Source organism: Crinia signifera, chromosome 3 (genome assembly GCF_055691185.1).
Source record: "Crinia signifera chromosome 3, ASM5569118v1, whole genome shotgun sequence".
NCBI classification, from domain to species: Eukaryota; Metazoa; Chordata; class Amphibia; order Anura; family Myobatrachidae; genus Crinia; species Crinia signifera.
Window position 1 is genome coordinate 309028618 of NC_139219.1, and position 21994 is coordinate 309050611.

The following is a 21994-nucleotide window of genomic DNA, read 5'->3' on the forward strand; positions in this document are numbered from 1 at the left end:
ATGTAATTCCTGCACAATGGGGGTTATTCTAGTCCATTCTTTCTGACAAAATCCTTCTTAGATGGACAAAACCATGTGCACTGCGGGTGGGGCAGATGTAACTTGTGCAGAGAGAATTAGATTTGGGTGGGGTTTTTCTTCAAAGTGAGATCTATATTGAAGTGTAAAATCATGCAGTCAGTATTTTCCCTGCACAGAAACAAAATAACTCACACAAATCTAATTCTCTGTGCACCTGTTACATCTGCCCCCTGCAGTGCACATGGTTTTGTCCATCTAAGAAGGATTTTGTCAGAAAGAATGAACTAGAATAAACCCCAATGTTACTGGCGTTGTCCGACACCACAAATCCCCAGTGGGGTAAGCCACTGCAAGATGATTTCCCTCAGTGTAGAGGTTGTCGGCATTGTGCCTCTTCCTGAAACCGGTGATACACAGCGTAGCCTGCCTTGGAAGGAGCTGGCAATTCGGAGATGCTGCTGCTGCTGTTGCTGCGGAAGGCGATGCATCGTGAGCTGTCAGTCATATAATCTTTAGTTTGCCCTGTACCACCTGTCCACATGTTCGTGGAAGGGGACAATGGGAACAACCGCATTTTTCAGGGCACTGAGGACACTTTTGCTCGGAGCGTAAGTTCGGATTGGGGGTGTCCGGATTTCCCCAATACGAACATCCCTAGTCTGTGGCAAGGGGATGCGGTCATCTATTAGAATAAACTTAGGTCTACAGTCATTAGGTTGACCCCACTGGGTCGACTGGCAGGAAGGTCGACCTGACTTAAGGTCGACATGGGCCAAGGTCGACATGACTTAAGGTCGAATTTGCATAAAGGTCGACATGAGGAAGGTCGACTGGTCATAAGGTCGACATGGGTTTTTCACTGTTTTTTGAGCCAACATGTGCCGACAGGCGGTATTTCATGCCCTACCATCCACTAGGGCGTGGTGGGAGAATAAAATAGTGTGCCGAGCGCAGCGAGGCACCGTGCCCGAAGCATTGCGAGCGAAGCGAGGGTCCGATTCTCATTGCCAACTGTGTCCATGTCGACTGTGTTTCGACATTCGGATAAAAAAACAGTGAAAAACCCATGTCGACCTTATGACCAGTCGACCTTCCTCATGTCGACCTTCCTCATGTCGACCTTTATGCAAATTCGACCTTAAGTCATGTCGACCTTGGCCCATGTCGACCTTAAGTCAGGTCGACCTTCCTGCCAGTCGACCTAGTGGGGTCGACCTAATGACTGACAGATGTACCGATTCCGTGTATGTTTGCACAAAGCATGGATGTACTTTACACGACTAACTGCTGATGAGGGTATCTTCAAGCCATAAAATCAGTGAGAACACACTCAGGGAAGGTCAGAAAGATCTAGCTGGGACTTTATTACAGGATATTACATATATTATATTACAGTTTCGTGCAGTGAGGGCAATGTGGAAATGCTTCTTTTGTTTAGAAGTCATCAGGTCTATTAAATATTCACTTTGTTACTGAGAGCAATAATGAAAGCGACCATTTCATTTCCAAACATTTCTACCAGATCACAAAATTCAAACATTCTGTACTATTTATTTATTTATTTATAGTTTCTTATATAGCGCAGCAGATTCCATTATTCCGTTGCACCTTACAATTGGAAACAACAGTGATTAAACAAACTGGGTAGATACAAACCAACATGGAGGTAGGAGGGCCCTGCTCGCAAGCTTACAATCTATAGGGATAATAGGAGGGATACATTAGGAAAGAATTCCATAGCATGGCAGTCCCATCAGATGAGATGTAATTAGATATGAATGCTACTAGAGGTTATGTGGGGGTTCTGGAATATGATAGGCTTGCCTGAAGAGGTGAGTTTTCAGGGAACGCTTGAAAGTTTGGAGGCTAGAGGAGAGTCTTAGTGTGCATGGAATGGTATTCCATAAGGTGGCTGCTGCCCCACAAAAATCCTGCACGTGTAAGACGCAGATCTTGTGCAGAGAGGAGAGGTCGGGTGGGGATATATTTTGAGATAAGCGAAGAGATATAAGTCGGTGTAGTCAGAGTGATGGCTTTGTATGTAAGTAGAAGTATTTTATATTGAATGTGGTAATATACAGGCAACCAATGGAGGGACTGGCAGAGCGGATCAGCAGACGATGAATGGCTAGCCAGGAAGATCAACCTTGCAGCTGCATTCAGAATGGATTGTAGCAGTGAGAGTCTTTTCTTAGGAAGACCGGTAAGGAGGCTATTGCAGTAGTCAATGCGGGATATAATGAGTGCATGAATTAAAGTTTTGCAGTGTCTTGTGTAAGGTACGGACAAATTTGGGATATTTTTTTTAGATGCATGCAACATGATTTAGAGACAGATTGAATGTGAGGAATGAAGGACTGTTCAGAGACGAGGACGACCCCTAGGTAGCGAGCTTGTGGAGTAGGATTGATTGTTGTGTTCTCAACAGTGATAGAGATATAAGGACGGTAACTACTCTTGGCTGGTGGGAATAGATTTCTACTATGAGAACAGCAAATTAGTTTGCAGAGATTGGTCCAGGTGAATGTGGAATTTATACATTACCGCATTCTGGGCCTGTTTAGAGATGGCCGCATTATCCAGGTTGTGCATTTTTTTTTGCCACTTCACAAGCGTCAGGAGTTGCACTGCGTACATGCTATGGCTAATGTTTGACTGGCGCTGTTTGTAGGTGGTACATCCCCATTTGGGGATGTGTAACTGACTGCAATCCCAGTCAACAGGGCTCCAGTGTTTCAGTTCCTTTGGCCAGTCTGTGTGGCCACAGATTACTCAGGTCGATTATCCACCTATTGCTGTGTACACACGGGGGCGATAGGGGCTATAATCGCTGGGAATATGGTCGCAGGCGACCATATTGCCAGTGATGGATGTGTGCCCCCGTTTTCTGCCCCATTGTAATCGCTGGTCGCAGGAGCTTGCGACCAGCTAATTACCTCTGCGGCTCCCCCAGCAGAGGTTCCTTTTCTCTGGTCGCTGATGAAAAGGAGACACTGAGCAATATATTGCATGCAATATATTGCTAGCAATATATCTCCCCCCCCCCCCCCCCCCCGTGTGTACGCACCTTAAGTGTGCCGGATGTCCGCATCTTCCTGCATAAGCTGCGGTTCTCAAATGCCTCCAGAGGGCGTCTCCAGTGGAGTAACAATACCACCAGACCAAGTGTTGGCTTTGGGGTGCAAGCACCTGTTTTATACAGATTTTATGAGGTGTGGCCATTCTCATGGAAGTTGCTCAAAATGGCCTTCTAAAAATGGCTGCCGCTTAGGAGGAGACTGATAAGCACAGCGCTTTGTGCGGAAGTTCCAGATTCCGGGAACTCGTTGTGCCAGTGAGTGAGTGTCAGGCACCCTGGCATTGAGTGTGAAAACCCTGGCAATGAGGATGTAGGTAAAAAATTTGAATTAATTTATGAGAGGGGGGGGGGGGGGGGGGGGGGGTTGTAGGGGGTATGTGCCAGAAATCCCAGCGGCTGCATCATTTGTACATTTTCTCATCGATGGCGATAGTACAGTCATCGATGGCAGCATAATATCTAATGGATGAACATCAATGTTTTTGACGATCAATGGTCATCTATTTCCTTTGACTGACTGGCCCATGGGCCAAACAGCACCTGGGGGCATGGCTTCACAGGTGTCCGGGGCGGATCTAAGTTCAGTGGCCCTGCCCCTTTGGGAGAATTTTAAAAAACAAACTATTTGGCTATGCTGCGCCATAGATGGAAGAGAACCAACTGGTTCTGCCCCATTGACGGCAAAACGATTCTACATTGACCATAGACCACCCCCACCAAGGAAATACTATTGGCTCAATATTGTAACTGATACGGTGAAATGAACATTAGAGGCTAATCTGTGCCACAGTAACAGTTGCCATATATCGCTGTGTCCGGGGTATTCACGGTGATTTATGGTGGTTCCCGGTGATCCTGGGTTATGTGATATCACAGTATTGATTTGGTAGTAATGAGGGTCTTTATATACTCGCTGTAACCTGGGAAATTTATTGGGACGAAATAAACTTTTTTTTTTTTTCCTGCTTGTAAAACTCGTTTTCAAAGTCATTTGTCAGTGTAAGCGGATTATTTACACAGCTGCCCCTTGGCGGACACACTGCCGGGGCCTCCGCTTCCCATGATGATTATATACAATTACACCGTCTATCCCCAGAACTACTGCTGATTAGTGATGAACCCAAGTCTGTGGGAATTATATTGTATGGCCCATTTAAGCTAATTATTTACCATGCAAATGAGCAATAAAATAGGCTAATAGTTATCAGATAATGGTAATTGTGTCATAAAAGACAATGGGCTAGATTCTCTAAGCTTCAAAAGTGATACAATGGAGAGTGATTAGCAGTCAGCCAATCAGCTCCTGCCTGCCATGTCACAGACTGTGTTTGAAAAATGTCAGGTAGAAGCTGATTGGCTGGCTGCTTATCACTCTCTATTTTATCACTTTTGAAGCTTAGAGAATCTGTACCAATAACAGCAATCACTGCGCACTCAGGGGCTTATTTACTAAGATGGGAGTTCAATTGAATGTGATGTTGCTATGGGTAACCAATCCGATTCTATCTATTATCTTCTAGAAGGCGCTCAATAAATAAGAAGTAGATTCTGATTGGTTGCTATGGGATCATCCCGGGTGAAATGTAATAGGGTGCGATCTTATTTTTAGACAGCTAAAACTCGCACCATGTCGCATGTCACATTTGCAATTTTTGTCCGAAACTCGCAAATGTAATGGGGTTTCGCAGGTGATTTCAGCACCTTTTAGTAACGGAAATGTGCAGGTTTGTTTTAATAACAGGAGTGTGCGGATCTGTGTAGAAAAAAAAAAGTTACTTGTGTATTATCACGCCGCCCAGTTTTGTTCCGTACGCTAACGTAGTGAAATCGCATCGCATAGCATTATGGTATAGTAGCATGCTATGCGATATTGTATTGTACATGCACCCGAAGCATGGCGAGCGCAGTGAGCCCTGCAAGGGGCGGCGGAACGCGTCCTCCGACCTTTTCATACCCCCACTATCCACATCGGCGTGTAATTGAATTGAAATAGTTTGGCGAGCCACCGAGCCCGAAGCGTGGCGAGCCCCGTGAGGGGACGTGTAATGCATGTAAAGTAATCCGCCACACTTCGGGCTCGTGGCTCACTGCGCTCGCCACACTATATAAGATCAACTCCACGCCGACGTGGATAATGGGATAATGAAAAAGTCGGAGGACGCGTTCCGCCGGCTCCCGCCACGCTTCGGGTGACGCAAAACAATGCCATAGGTGATCTCATAGTAAGCACCCATCACATCTCATCACATGGGTGCATGTACAATACAATATCGCATCGCATTTGGTGCCATGCGATCCCATGCGATATTTCCTGTGCACTTAATATGGTCATCGCATCGCACAGCACTATAGGCGATACCCGATGCAATTTTCCCACACAGAATAGCACACTACGCTATTTGCTTAGTGGGTGCCGTGATAATACACAAGTACCAAAAAAAAATGTTATGGGGTCACCCCCACGAGCATAAACAGCCCCAGGCTCATTGAGCCGGTCTGAGTTCCTCAAATACGGGGGGTGGATAAATATGGGGGATGAAAAACTGGGGGTCACCCATATTTTGGAACCAGCACCAGGCTCCAACAGCCAGTGGTGTCATGCCACAACCTGGCGCCACTTCCTCCAGCCTAACTGTGATCACGTTAGGCTGGGTGGCGTGTGTGGTTATGGGCTTGCAATAAATACTTACTCTGTAAGGTCTTCTCCACATCCCCCAAAGGAAACATAGGGGGTTATTCAGACCTGCTCGATGGGAAGAGCCCTGCAGTCAGATAGCCGCCGCCCAGAAAGAGTGAAAACCCGCCCTGTGCAAGTCTGCAAATGGCTTGAGAAAATATCGATGCTAGACGGACAGCTGCAAATCCATTCACAGCTCACACACGACGTTCCCAGTCTGTAGGGTTGGAATTGACAGACTGTCCATCCAAAATCTGCCATGTTGGGAGGTATGAATCAATCACCCATTCCTGCCCCCTTACTGAGTCATTTCATAGCCATTATGTCCCCTTTCCTATCATCCCACTTATATTTTTATTTTTATCACTACCTCATTGCACCTAAAACAAATGCTCCTCTGATTCATAAGATGGGGCTGGCTGTGTCTGGGGGCAGCTGGTCGGTTCCCCCTAAGCGCACGATAATTGCAAAATCCAAGTGGGCTAAAGGACCTTTAATGCCCAGGGGGAGAAGCAAGGTTGGTGGCTCACGCCAAGGGGGAGGAGCAAGGCTGGTGACTCATGCCCAGTGGGAGGAGCAAAGGCAGTTGCACATGCCCAAAGGGAAGAAACAAGGCCGAGGGTCTTGCAGTGTCATAACTTGATAACTGTCATCCTATTGTATGCTTAATTCATTGCTAGATACCCTCTCTACTAGATTGTATCTAACCCTTAGCTCTGTCGCAGACACTCTATATTTGGGAAGGGGGGGGGGGGGGGTTACATATCCCTCTGTTTTCTCCTGACCCTCATTGGCAATCACACTGGTTGACATCATCAATTAGCAAATTGGCAAAAAAAAAAAAGAAAATCTGTGTAAATGCGTTGTTGTTTGGTTTGTGACGCATCTGTGGGGAGCAGGGATCTGACTAGGCCTGGCCGGCCGATGACGGAGAGTCTGCGGGTGAGGTAATTGCTAATTACACTCTCTAGCACTGTGCATCTAGCAAATGATTAGACATGGGGATTATATTTAATCAATAGTTGCTCAAAATCTCCTATGTAGGAATTTGTACTTTTAATGTATCTGCACAACCTTAAACCACTTCAGTATATCCATTTTATTCCCTACGTTTGATTTTTTATTGGCTATCTACAAACAGTAGATATAATATTTAATATTGATACAGTGCCTCGTGCCTCAGTAATGTCTCCAGTTAATGTTTCAATGACATAAAAAGATGTTCATGCCACACAACGGGGGATATGTAATAGGTTTAAAATCATGGAACCAGCAAGATTTTGCAACTAAATTTAAAGCGGCAATCAGTTAAAATGCAAATTCTTATTATTTATTAGCGCTGTCAATTATGAACGTCACCAAAATCCCGCCAGTTCTCTAATCTTGTCACCTATTACATATCAGCCATGTGTTAAAGCAGCAAATGCCATTTTAGATGGTGTATATTATTGTACATGTATATTATTATTTTATTTACAAGGTGCCACAAGTGTTTTGCAGCGCCGTACAAAGGAACAGTACAGGGAGACAAAACAGAACAGAAATAGATTACCAGTAATATACCTTAAGGCCTACCTCCCAACATGTGGCCTCTGGAAAACGGGACACTCGGGGACAGTTCGCGGCCGAGCGCCTTAAAAGGGGGTGTGGCATATGGAAAGGGGCGTGGCCTTGCAGGATGATGCTTCCTAAGGCTATGCCCCATTTTACATCCCTCAGCAGCGCTGAATAGACGCTGTGCGCGTGCGTCTATGCTCTTCAGGCTGGAGGGAATCCAAACGGACCCCCCTGCCGTGGGACACTGGCGGCCCCGGGCGGGACGCGGGAACATCCCCGAAAACCGTGATGTTCCTGCAGAAAGAGGGACAGTTGGGAGGTATGCTTAAGGTGCCCAAACTCGTTGCGATATGTGCGGTGTGTATTTTGTGCTAGATCTAGATGCGAACTAGTACAAAAAGTACTGCCTGCACTCACTTTTACGGCTTGCGATGTGACCTACACACGATGCTTTTTGAACTAAAAAGTTCAAAACATGTCCGATAATCGCACCGCGATTACCTTAACAGTGTATTCCAAAGTAACCCAGAGTGCACCTGCATGCACATTTATGTTTAGTTATAAATCATACAGAAATTTGGGTATATTGCGCTCTACCTGATTTATGTGCGTGGTGCTACTTATCCTAAGGGTTGTCCAGAACCCCTTATGTATAGTTTTGATTAGATGGATGGATAGCGCACTCTATGATTTGCTTTAGTGAGAATCAGTTGGGGAGGAGGGGGGGGGAGGGGGGGGAGGAAGGGGGTGAAGGGTGGAAAGTGGGATGGGGAAATATGAGGTGGGGGAAGAGAGGGTAAAGGGGTGGGGGGTAGGAAAGATGTAGGATGGGTCACTGTGGTTTCTAAATAACAGTCAGGATGATGAATGATAAAATAAGGAATTTTTATTTGTTTAAGACAACAATAATGGGTGGATGCTCCGCTGGAGCTGGTGTCGACACAGTCCAATAAAGGGTGTCGATAAATGTCGGAAAACACCTTACTGTCCCTATGGGAGCCCTTGCGGGGATTGGGATGCCAACAGGTTCCCTTTTACCATATGTCCTAAAAGGACCTATGTCTCCTATATGGGATACAGTGGGGTGTGGAGTCTCTGTGGATGTGGTGGTTGACAGCGTGTTTTTGTGGTCAGGAGTCCCTTATGGGATCAGGGTGCCAACGGGTACCTTTATACCATAAGTCCAGCGGACTTATGTCTCCTGAAGTCTTATGTGGGCTGTCCTAAAAAAAACCTCCACGTTTAACCCAACATACAGCAGAGGACATTTCATCAACACATTTGAAGACTTAGTAATCAAGGACATGGAAAAAATTGACAACAGACACAACCCTAAAAGACACAATATGACCAAAGCAGAAAAAGACTCACTCATTAAAATTAGAGACAATGACAACATCATGATAAAACCAGCAGACAAAGGGGGTGGACTGGTAATCCTGGACAAACACAAGTACATTACAGAAAGCATGAGACTACTAGGGGACACCACCACATATCATATCCTGAAGGGAGACCCCACCAAACAATTCCAGGAAACACTACAAAGACATCTCGACAAAGGCTTAGACTTGGGCATTCTCAACAAACAAGAACACGAATACATATCCCCAAAAAACCCTGTCATACCAGTTTTTTACCAATTACCAAAAGTACACAAAGACATCACCAACCCACCAGGCAGACCAATCATTTCCGGTATAGACTCAATCTCATCCAATTTATCACGATACATAGATCATTTCCTGCAAAAATACGTCACCACACAAAAATCCCGAATCAACACTCACACAATTCCTCTCACACATCAACTCCAACAACCGCAACCTCAAATTCACTACAAACTATCTATAGCACAGACAAAGTAGAATTCTTAGATTTAGAAATCTATATAGAGAATAACCAACTCAACACCCGCACTTTCCACAAACCCGTTGACATAAACAGTTACATCCTATCCACCAGCAGCCACCACCCCAACTGGATTAAAAGCATTACATTAGGGCAATTCACCAGAATTAGGAGAAATTGCACCACGATAAAAGATTACCAAACACAAGGACAAGACCTCAAACAAAAATTCAAAGAAAAGAACTACAACACCAAAACAGTGGACGATGCATATGACAAAATACAAGAAACTGATAGGGATACACTACTAACAAACAAAAACACCAACAACAAAGAAAAGAAGGACGGTCCCTACTTCATCACCTATGGCATTGTTTTGTATCACCCCCAGTATCCACGCCACCCCGAAGCGTGGCGAGCGCAGTGAGCCCGGAAAGGGGCGGCGGAACGCGTCCTCCGACCTTTTCATACCCCCACTATCCACATCGGCGTGGAGTTGAATTGAAATAGTTTGGCGAGCCACCGAGCCCGAAGCGTGGCGAGCCCCGTGAGGGGACGTGTAATACATGTAATGTAATCCGCGTCCGCTCGCCACGCTTCGGGCTCAGTGGCTCGCCACAATATATAGGATCAACTCCACGCCGACGTGGATAATGGGATAATGAAAAAGTCGGAGGACGCGTTCCGCAGATGCTCGCCACGCTTCGGGTGACGCAAAACAATGCCATAGGTGATCTCATAGTAAGCACCCATCACATCTCATCACATGGGTGCATGTACAATACAATATCGCATCGCATTGCATTTGGTGCCATGCGATCCCATGCGAAATTTCCTGTGCACTTAATATGGTCATCGCATCGCACAGCACTATAGGTGCTACGCGATGCAATTTTCCCACACAGAATAGCCCACTACGCTATTTGCTTAGTAGGTGCCGTGATAATACACAAGTACCAAAAAAAATGTTATGGGGTCACCCCCACGAGCATAAACAGCCCCAGGCTCATTGAGCCGGTCTGAGTTCCTCAAATACGGGGGGTAGATAAATATGGGGGATGAAAAACTGGGGGTCACCCATATTTTGGAACCAGCACCAGGCTCCAACAGCCAGTGGTGTCATGCCACAACCTGGCGCCACTTCCTCCAGCCTAACTGTGATCACGTTCGGCTGGGCGGCGTGCGGTGTGTATGGCCAGTTTCACACACTCTGGCTCCTGCCGGACGGTGAAATCCTGCACGCCCAGGAAGCCGTGCAGCACACAGTAGTTGTGAATGGACACTATTGTGTCCATTCTCATGGGACGGCCACGGCCCGGCCGCACGGTTGCAGCCGGATCCCGCCACTGGAAGGGACGGCTGTCGGGCTGTGGCCATCCCCTCCATGATAATCTACTGTGTGCTGCACGGCTTCCTGGCCGTCCGGGATTTCACCGTCCGGCAGGAGCCGGAGTGTGTGAAACCGGCCTATGGGCTTGCAATAAATACTTACTCTGTAAGGTCTTCTCCACCTCCCCCAAAGGAAACATAAGGGGTTATTCAGACCTGCTCGATGGGAAGAGCCTTGCGGTTAGATAGCCGCCGCCTAGAAAGAGTCAAAACCCGCCCTGTGCAAGTCTGCAAATGGCTTGTGAAAATATCGATGCTAGACAGACAGCTGCAAATCCATTCACAGCTCACACACGACTTTCCCAGTCTGTAGGGTTGGAATTGACAGACTGTCCATCCAAAATCTGCCAGGTGTGGAGGTATCAATCACCCATTCCTGCCCATCACCCCCCTTACTGAGTAATATCATAGCCATTATGTCCGCTTTCCCTATCATACCACTTATATTTTTATTTTTATCACTACCTCAAACAAATGCTCCTCTTTGATTCATAAGATGGTGCTGGCTGTGTCTGGGGGCAGCTAGTCGTACGATAGTTGCAAAATCCAAGTGGGCTAAAGGACCTTTCACGCCCAGGGGGAGAAGCAAGGAAGGTGGCTCACGCCCGGGGGGAGGAGCAAGGATGGTGAGTCATGCCCAGTGGGAGGAGCAAAGGCAGTTGCACTCGCCCAAAGGAAAGAAACAAGGCTGGGGGTCTTGCATTGTCATAACTTGATAACTGCCATCCTATTGTAGGCTTAATTCATTGCTAGATACCCTCTCTACTAGATTGTATCTAACCCTTACCTCTGTCGCAGACACTATGGGTGACATTCTATGGGGTGAGATAAATGCGCGTGTTTTTTTTTATCGCACCACTTCGCCCTTTTTCAAATCGCAACATTGGCCCGTTTTTCGCATATTTCATGAGATGCGAAAAACGGGCCAAATAGTGCGAATAGGTGCGAGGTGGTGCGATGTCTTTAGCCCTGAAAATGTGCGATTTTCATGTCTGAAAATCGCACGTTTGCAGGAAAGCGCAAAAAAAAACAAAAAAAACAGCGCGGGGTCCCCCGCCCGAGCATAACCAGCCCCGGGCTCATTGAGCCGGTGCTGGTGACATAAAATCAGGGTCCCCGACAAATAGGGGTCCCCTTGATTTAATGAAACCAGCACCAGGCTCAAGGTCCGGCACTGGTTCCCAAAATACGTGGGACAAAATGACTAGGGGTCCCCCGTATTTTAACAACCAGCACCGGACCCAACCAGCCAGCAGGGTAATGCCACAGCCGGGGGACACTTATTATATAAGGTCCCGCGGCCAAAGCATTATCCCCGTGGCTGGTCAGCATGGGCAGGGGTCCTGGGGAAGTGGGGACCCCCCCAATGAAGGGGTCCCCCCCCTCCAGGACTTACCAGCCCATGCTGAAAGTCCGGGGCTGTCCCCGATGCCCCTGGGCGGTGGGCATCGGGCTGATGGATAGTGTAAAAAAAAGAAGATAATCTATTGTTTTCTACTTGCGAACTATGAGTCCCAGCAAGCCTACCCCGCATGCTGGGACTTGGAGAACCACAAGTCCCAGCATGCGGGGCATTAAAGGGCCCGCTGGCACTTGTAGTTCTACAGTACAAAAAAATAGTTAAATAAAACACACTGACACCCAGAAAAATAAAAGTTTAATACACACATAACACACACAGTGATACTTACCTACCTTGAGCCCGTAGGTCGGTCCCTGGATCCTAGGTCGGGGCTTCCAGGGCTGAAGAGTCCAGTTCCGGGGCCTTGGTCCTGGTTCCGGGGCTGGTCCGGGGTCCAGGATCCGATGAAGTCCACAGGGGTACCTGAGGAAGGAAATCCTACTCACCTGGTCCCCGGCGACGACATCGGCATCCTCTCCGGCAGACGCGCTGCTCCCGGCTGCTGTGGTACCCGCTCTCGGACTGGAGAGGCGCAGAGATTTTCATCTTCCGTGCCTTTCCTCCGGATGATTCTATTGGCCGCCTAGCGGCCAATCAGGAGCCGACTTTCTCGGCTCCTGATTGGCCGCTAGGCGGCCAATGGAATCATTCTGAGAAGAGGCGCGGAAGATGAAACATCTCTGCGCCTCTTCAGTCCGAGAGCGGGTACCACAGCAGCCGGGAGCAGCGCGTCTGCCGGAGAGGATGCCGATGTCGTCCCCTCAGATCCGATGCGCGGTCTGTGCGCATCGGATCTGCGTCGGGTGGTCGGACCTGCTGCACGTCCGACCACCCGACTTGGGACCTAGTGGGGCGGTGCGGCGGTGGAGGGAGCAGGGGGGGCTGGGGACGCTGCGAGGGACACAGGCGGCATAGAGCCGGGCGGGGGGAGCCGGGAGCTGTCAGCACTGAATAAAAAAAAAAAGCCCATACAATGAATGGGCGGCCTGTGATTGGCTGAGCGCTCCCTCAGCCAGTCAGCAATTGGCTGAGAGAGAGCTCAGCCAATCACAGGCTGCCCATTCATTGTATACAGTAGGCTTTTTTTTCTAGCACTGACAGCTCCCGGCTCCCTCTGCCCGGCTCTATGCCGCCTGTGTCCCCCGCAGCGTCTGTGTCCCCCTGCTCCCACCAGCAGCCCCCCCCCTGCTCCCCGGGTTTTTTACATGTGATAAATCGAGACGATTTATCACATGTAAAAAATGGCACATCAAGTGCCAATCTAATCGAGCTCCCCCGGGGAGCAGCCGGGGAAGCTCAGGGGGAAGTCGGGGGCGACTTGTCCTAAGGACAAGTCGCCCTAGTGTATGGGGGCCTTTACATTCAAATGTAGATGAGCCCCAAATCAGTCAGTGAGATGTACTGTACTTGCTGGAGAAAAGACACCGATACGTGTCCGGACTTGTTCATGTATTGTGTTTTACAAGTGGTTCCATAGAAGTGGCCATTAGAAACCTTATTTAATACGCATGTAGCCATAGAGATTGGGCCTTAGGGTCCGAATTCAGCCCCTGTCTGATGGTGGGACTACTGCATTGTCAGTAATACGCATGTGTAAGCCCGGCATTAACCTGCACGCAGACAAGCGTGCAGGTTTGAATCGGGACCTTATAACCAATGCAGGGACATGGAAGTCCCGCCCCTGTGTTCTGATTGGCTCACGGGCCATTCAGTCCTATATAATGGATGAACATTGATAGTTAAAACTATCGAAGGTTATCCATCAAATAGTTTGCTGCTATCAATGGCTGGGTGCAGAATTGCCATCGATGGCAACCATTGATGGCGTCTGCACCGATGGCCATCCCTAATTTGAAAAGAGCCCTCCCCATGTTACACAAGTACATGCAGCCACCCCCATTACAGCCTATACACACTACATTACACACAGCCCCCCTCACATTAAGCAGAACCCTCCCCAGTCTATACCTTTCTGTGTTGCTTCTTGCTTGGAGCTCACCCGGCTTCTTGGTGAGGGAGGCAGCTCAGCAGGGAGAGGAGCAGGGAGAGCAGGGCTGGCCTGTGGCAAGGAGCCAAGGCCTGGATTACAATGGAGGGGTCACAAAAACCAGGAGGGCTGAGGGAGATTGCGGGGCAGCGGGAGGCTCAGGCAAATGTCGGGAGCCTCCCGCTAAATGCGGGAGGGTAGGCAAGTCTGCACTTTACATCAGCATCGGCGCCAGGGCTACTAGTACCCTAAACACAATTTTTTAAAGCGTCCCCCAAAATGCGGTAACCATGCTCCATTATACATATGCCACACACTGTGATGCCCATTATACATTATGCCAAATAAGTGCTGCTTACCTACAGGCTCATTGGTAGGGGGTTCTTTCTTAATGCCAGAGGTTACATGCTTGATTCCAGGGGATAAAGTACTCGATGCCAAGGGGGTTTCATGCTCATTGCCAAGGGGGTTTCATGCTCGTTGCCAAGGGGGCTTACATGCTCGTTGCCAAGGTAGCTTACATGCTCATTGCCCCGAGAGAGCCGGTGTGGTCTAAGCAGGCGCATTGAGAAAATCCTACCTTGTGCCCTTTTCCATCTGAGGCTAAACGGATCCTGTTCAACACCGCTCCAGAAACAACAATTCCTGGCTTGGAGTATAAAGATCTGTGCTAACACCACTTACCTAATTCTTTTCCGTGGACTCTCAGTGACTATAACCCACCTTGGGCCGACCATCTGGACCTTTGAGTGGATTGCAATTTATATGCACACCAATACAGCGATGGTAATTACCCATCCATACTGACCTGATATATTGGGGTATATCTGGGAACGGACTCTCCAGGATATTATGGTTATTCATCATTGTGGGTGATTCATTCAATTTTAACTTTATGTAGTTTTGTATATATGTCAGTGTTTTTTTTTTAATTTGTTATAGCCCATCCAATTCTTGTTTAGAACTTTTTAATATTCATTATAACTTTCAGCAATGCTTACCTTTTCCCTTTTTGTATGCATTGAAAAAAAACGCCTGGCAGAATTGAAGCAGTCTGACAGTCGGGCAGCCCGGCTTTCTTCAGAGTGGGTCCACGGCTATTTGAAAATCTCGCTACGGGTTGCCAGCCAATAAGAGCTTGCGGTCCGGCAGCCAATCAGGAGCCACCACTTTAAATTCCCTTTAATCTGGGACTGTCACTCTAATGTTTGCAAATCTATAATCATACTGATTGGGCAGGATCTATGGAGAATATAAAGTCTTGGTATTCGAACCCTCTATGAATATCCTGGATGTGTCCTTATGTTTCATTGCCAACTCACCGATAAACTTGCCTTCTTTTCTGTAAATAACTTCTCGCACAACTCCGTTATTCCTAACTTATATCTGCAGAAAAAAAAAATTTTAGCAGCTGTTTTAAAACTGGTAAAGACTTCTGTGGACACTAGATGGCGGTATAGAATAACAATCTGTAATACAGTCACATCTGTAACTACATGGGCCTGGCTGGCAGTGAAGGGTTGTTGGCTTTCAGTACCAGACACAGCAGCACAAAACAGATGTTTGCACGGAATATATTTTCCCATAGTCAAGGTCAGGAGGCGATTCAGCATAATGTGATACAGTGGTAATGCTACAGACATGGACAACATGTAGCCTAGGCCAGGAAACTGGTCCCCCCCATCCGGTTACTATTCCTGTGGTTGTTATAGTCTATTCCCTACCTAATCTTCTTGTGTCTTTGCCCTGTCCTTGGAAGGAAGGGATTCTAGGATTTTTTGCAAATGATAAATGAGCACAATGTGTTCCCCAGGCAAGAATATTGAAGTTGACCGGGGTGCCCTAAGGGTACCAAAGGGGTCTGTTCGTGAAAAGTGAAGAGAGCCAGTGGAGAAGTTGCACATAACAGCCAATCAGCTTTGAGATAACATTTATCAAATGTCTTCTATAAAATTATACATAGCAGCTGATTGGTTGGACAACTGTTCAAATGGATTACTCTTTTTCCTGCTCCCTAACTGAAGCCAATTGGATGGCTGCTTGTCCAATCGTCTTTCTCCGCCACCCTGGCTGCTGCATCCATAAAGTGCCAACATTCTACACAGCACTGTACAAACAAATAACACAATGTACAGCCCAACTAATTATTATACCACTTATGGCTGTGTGCGGTTTCTAAAAGGCTCAAAGCGAAGCTGCTTTTCTCTGTAGACATTTGAAATGTGTGTAAACACGATTTAAAGGATGCTGATGGGAGCGTCTTTTGAAATGATAGGCTGGTTTGGCTGCGCTCTGTCTGCGCAGTTCAGTAATACTCTGGTCTGAATACAGACAAAAATACCCTGTGCTCTGTCTGCACAGCAGCCAGAGAACAAAACAAACTGATCTGTGGGAGATGATTCACTGCAGCTGGGAGATTAGCTGTGCACAGGAAGAGAGGGAAGTGTACAGGAAGAGGGAGAATGGCTGGAGCAGCAGAGAGCAGGCCCAGCTTTCCTTATTATACCATGCACATGTCACATGTTACAGGAGCCTTCTGGTAATTGTGCCATATCTGCGGTTATTGTGTGCTCACTATGCACTCTGCAATACATAGCGCTGATTGCAGAAAGGTGTTTTGGTGCCATGAGCAAATACAAGCTCTCTGAGATACAATTGTAATAGCTATTGATGAAATAATCTGAGCTGAAGTTTACATACAACCCAGTTACATGTTAAGGGGGTCTATGTACTAAACCTTATAGGAGAGATAAAGTACCAGCCAATCAGGAGCTGGCTGGCCGGCCGGCGTTATTCTAGTTCACTCTTTCTGACAAAATCCTTCTAAGATGGACAAAACCATGTGCACTGCAGGGGGCAGATGTAACAGGTGCAGAGAGATTTAGCTTTTCGTGAGTTATTTTGTTTCTGTGCAGGGTCAATTCTGGCTGCTTTATTTTTACACTGCAATATAGATCTCACTTTGAAGTAAAACCCCACCCAAATATAACTCTCTCTGCACATGTTACATCTGCCCCACCTGCAGTGCACATGGTTTTGTCCATCTAAGAAGGATTTTGTCAGAAAGAGTGAACTAGAATAACCCCCTTTATCACTGTGCACTTTATTTCCAAGGCTTAGTAAATAGACCCCTTAGTCCAGGCATGTCCAAACGGTGGCCCTCCAGCTGTTGTAAAACTACACATCCCAGAATGCCTTGCCATGGTTTAACATTTAACAAATCTGTGGCAAGGCATGATGGGACTTGTAGTTTCACAACAGCTGGAGAGCCATAGTTTAGCCATGCCTGCCTTAGTCCTTCCCATACACCCAAAACTAAGACACTCTCAGGTGTCCTAGATTTGCGTGTTTTCTGTACGAGGACAAGGTCGGGCAGCTGACCTCCGGTGAGGTCAGCTGTCCGCCCCCGGCACCCCCATCATCGGGGCATTACCATGGGAACGCCCAGTGTTTTAATGGGAACGCCCATGAAATGCCAGGCGTTCCCCTGGGGCGCATCCCCTGGGCCACCGCCCCCCCACTATTGTGTGCAAGCACCCAGCATACACTATTCGCCATTGGCCGCATGCGCAAAAGAAAACCATCAAGCTCAGGTGCGAATTGGCATGGGAGCGCAGTAACCAGAATAAGGTCCCTAGTGTATGTAGTCCTCACCTCTGCTGCGTGCTCCCATAGTTGGGGGCTAGACATAGGATGCCAATCTCAACACTCGCAAGAAATCCTATGGAAAATATAAGTCTGTAATAATAAGTAGCTTGAAACAATTCCTTTGCTAGATACTCTCTACTAGATTGTACGTAACCCTCGCCAGATTTACTCAACCTTCCTAATGTGATAAAGAGGAGAGTGATAAACAACCAGCAAATCAGCTCCTACCGATCATCAAACCCAGCCTGTGACATGGCAGGTAGGAGCGGATTGGCTGGCTGTTTATCACTCTCTATTTTATCACTTTTTGATACACCTGGCCCTTGCAGGGTTAGATATACGCTCCCCACTTTCCATTCCCGGCCCTCACCGGCAATCAATCTGGTCAAAATAATCAGTATAATTTGCAAAAAAAAAAAAAATATGTTAAAATGCATTAATGATGGTTTTGTGACGCACATGCTGTACCAGCGCAACCAGGGATCGGACTAGGCCTGGCCGGCCGATGACAGAGAGTCTGCAGGAGAGGTAATTGCTAATTACGCTCTCTAACACTGTGCATCTAGCAAGTGATTAGACATGGGGATTATATTTAACCAATGGTTGCACAGTGTCTATTTTGCACATGTAACACATACTTGCCTACCTGACCCTCTTCATGAGGGAGAAAATGCTCTGTTCCTGGACTTTTCTGGTAATGTAGGATTGCCATCACCTGTGGTGAGCCAGGTAATTGATAAGAAAGGTGTTTCACCACAGGTGATGGCAATCCTACATTACCAGGGAAGCCCAGGAACAGAGCATTTTATGTGTTTTGTTGCAATAACAGCCACCCACCGACATGTTAGGACATGCAAACATTTATAAAGGGCAGGGGCTGATCTGAATATCAAATACTCTTTGTACAGCGCGGCAGAATATGTGTGCGCTATATATAAACGGTACTAAACAATCCTATATTAAACCTTATTATGTATCGTGTGTTTTAACATGTGTTCTTGCAAAGGGAAGATTTGAGGATTTATTATTCCACCTTTAAAATTATAAACTCATACATTTTAAAATATGTGCCTCAACTCGCAAGCTCCTACCGCGTGTGTGTATATAACACACGGATCTAGGCTAAATTCCCTGATTATACATGTATGAACGAGCCTGGGGACTACTTACAAGAAGAAAGAAGCAGGCAATTGAGGTAGCAAAGAAACAGGGTGGTATTTAGTTTGGGAATGTGGTAAATAATCCTAGATCATAGCAAAGCAGACATCACACAGGATAACTCCCTTATATCATTTGCTACATAATAATAACTTCCCTGTAATCTGTCAGTCCCCTGCTACAGAACAGCCTTGGCACCAAGACTTCTGCTGCTTCCCTCATTGCTAGGGGGGGAAGTAAAGCAACATTGGGCACTCCAGCTGCTGGGGAACTACACATCCCAGTATGCACAGCCACAGTTTCTGCAAGTTTAACTGTGCCAGGGCATGCTGGGATATGTAGTCCAACAGCAGCAGGAAAGTAACACGTTGCCCTAACAGCAGAACTGTGCCAGGGCATGCTTGGATATGTAGTCCCACAAAGCAGCATCAACAGGAATGCAACACGTTGCCCTAACAACAGGTCTGTGCCAGGGCATGCTTGGATATGTAGTCCCACAGCAGCAGCAGGAGGAATGTAACACGTTGCCTGCCCCGTGTTAATCCCTCCTTTCCCTGCCCCTGACACCCTGCGCTACAGCAGCCTCCCCCCGGGTTTCCCAGGCCTCCAGGGCCCAGGAAGCAGAAACCATCCGTCTGTGTCACCCCGTCAGCTGCTGCTGCCTCCCCACCACTGCTTGTCCACCTTCTCCAATCAGAGCACAGCTGCCGTCACCGCCGCCTCTGCCATTGGCTGGCTATATTAAGAAAGCGTCCGGAGCCTTTATATAGCTAGAGCGCAGGTCTGGGAGCGACAGTTGAGCTATTGACGGTTAGAACAGCACAGAAGCTGGAGAGAGAAGGGGCGGAGCTTCAGGCGGCCGATCACTGGATACATTTGTATCAGTTCTATCCCAGACGTTCCATCACAGCGGAGGAGGCGGAGCCTGATCTACCCCGGGTCCGTGCAGCCCTGCAGCCGCCTGATCTACCCCGGGACCGTGCAGCCTGCAGCCGCCTGATCTACCCCGGGACCGTGCAGCCTGCAGCCGCCTGATCTACCCCGGGACCGTGCAGCCGCAGGATCTACCCCCCAAGAACACCCCCTACCCCAGGGTGAGCAGCCACCATTAGAACCATAGGCAACCTGAGAAAGCGCCGGGCGGCGGCCGGCAGCTCCAGCAAGGTGGCGATGGCGGCGATCCGCAAGAAGCTGGTGGTGGTGGGGGACGGGGCGTGCGGCAAGACCTGCCTGCTCATCGTCTTCAGCAAGGACGAGTTCCCCGAGGTGTACGTGCCCACAGTCTTCGAGAACTACGTGGCCGACATCGAGGTGGACGGCAAGCAGGTGGAGCTGGCCCTGTGGGACACGGCGGGCCAGGAGGACTACGACCGGCTGCGGCCGCTCTCCTACCCGGACACGGACGTCATCCTCATGTGCTTCTCGGTGGACAGCCCGGACTCGCTGGAGAACATCCCGGAGAAGTGGGTGCCCGAGGTGAAGCACTTCTGCCCCAACGTGCCCATCATCCTGGTGGCCAACAAGAAGGACCTGCGCAACGACGAGCACATCCGCAACGAGCTGGCCCGCATGAAGCAGGAGCCGGTGCGCACCGAGGACGGCCGGGCCATGGCCATCCGCATCTCCGCCTACGAGTACCTGGAGTGCTCGGCTAAGACCAAGGACGGTGTACGGGAAGTGTTCGAGACGGCCACCAGGGCGGCGCTGCAGAAGAGGCACGGGCCCAGCGGGGAGTGTATGAGCTGCTGCAGACTTCTCTGATCCTGCCCCTGCTGGTGCTTCGGACTAATAACTGCCCCCCCCTGTGATGGGCAAAGGGTGCTCTCCTGTACTGGGGAAGGGCTATGATGAGGGCACGCCACCCTGACACTTGTTTGCCCCCAGCCTGTGTTGCCCTTTGCCAGTCAGAGTAATGACTGTTACCATAGGACATGAAATGCACTACCTGTTGAGGGGGAGCTTTCAGTTTGGACGGTGACCCCTAGTATTGGGGAAGGGCTACAAATGAGCTGCTGTTTGCCCCCTAGCCAGTGCTGCCCCCTTGCCAGGCAGAGCCACCCTCAGTATTCCAAGACTGGCTGTTACCATGAACAGGGGCAAGAATGTGCCCACTTCCGCCAGGGATATGAAGTACTCGCTATCTGGTGCCACTATCCTTGCCAGAGACGCCTATAGTACTGTATGCTGCTGTGCAGTGTGTTCCTGGCACTGCTGAATGGATCAATAGCTGATCCTCTCTATCCAGGACAACCTGAGGCAGTGATTCTCCTGCGTTGTACAGAAGACTATGTATAGGTTATTATGTGTACAGTAATGCTGGACTTCATGGACTTTCTCATTGTGCCTGTTTTTGCAAATACAGTTTTGTTTAATATTTTGCACAATTTATTTTTTTCCTATTGACACTCAATGCACTTATATCTGCATAACACTAACCCGATTCGCAGTCTGTGACCTCAGCAGAGGGTAGGACGCAAACCACTGTCTTTTTTTTATTTGGTATATATTTTTTATTTGCTGTAACGGAATGGAAAAGCTTTTTCCCCCTAAAGATCCCACCTGTAATCCTTTGCATTGCAGGACTGGTGGTTTACAGAAAGATGGCATCGTCTTTCTCTATAGTGAATGTACCACAGATATCAGAAGCATAATTTTTATGTTCTTTTTTTTTTTTATTTTTTTTTGGCAGTGGTACTAATCTGTGCTAAACTGACAGGGCCATAAAGAGGTGCATTTGGATATGTTTACATGAAGTTTAATGTGTATATACAGGTTTTTATTTGAAACATTAAAATATTCTATGAACAGAAAGTCCTTGTGGTGTTTCTTGTCAATTCAATGTTGGTGGTTTGGGGTTTTTACTTTGTAAATGTTCTGCATTGTCAAAGTAGTACTAGGAGTTGGTGACGCATTCCACACACTTGGGCTGTTTCAGGGATTAACTGCAAACATAACAAACTCTTCCAAGGTTGCTAGTGGGGGCTTTTGTAATTTAGTAGTAAAGAGCCCCCCTCCCCCACTGTAACAAAGCTTGCATGTCTGTGCACTGCACCCCTCCCACTTCCCCAGCAGTGAGTCCTGCAAAGCTTCAGCTAGTTCTACTGCTAATGTCATTTCAAGCCTTCTTTTGTCACTAAAACTTAAACCCAATCTCTATTTTATGAAGAAGTTGATGGTGTAGAAATTCCATGTTTGTGGGTGTGGTGATAAATATATAATTTTTTT

At 47.8% G+C, this 21994-nt stretch overlaps 1 protein-coding gene across 1 annotated transcript; it reads left to right on the forward strand.

Annotated features, from left to right (window-relative positions):
- Positions 1 to 19550: 19550 nt before the first annotated feature.
- Positions 19551 to 21580, forward strand: RHOB (ras homolog family member B). Its single transcript, XM_083178604.1, has one exon. The coding sequence runs from the start codon at positions 19940 to 19942 to the stop codon at positions 20528 to 20530; it is 591 nt and encodes a 196-aa protein (XP_083034730.1). The 5' UTR covers positions 19551 to 19939; the 3' UTR covers positions 20531 to 21580.
- The last annotated feature ends 414 nt before the right edge of the window (positions 21581 to 21994 follow it).

Excerpts from the sequence above, each read along its gene's own strand:
- RHOB (XM_083178604.1), top strand. The coding sequence starts at position 19,940 with ATGGCGGCGATCCGCAAGAAGCTGGTGGTGGTGGGGGACGGGGCGTGC.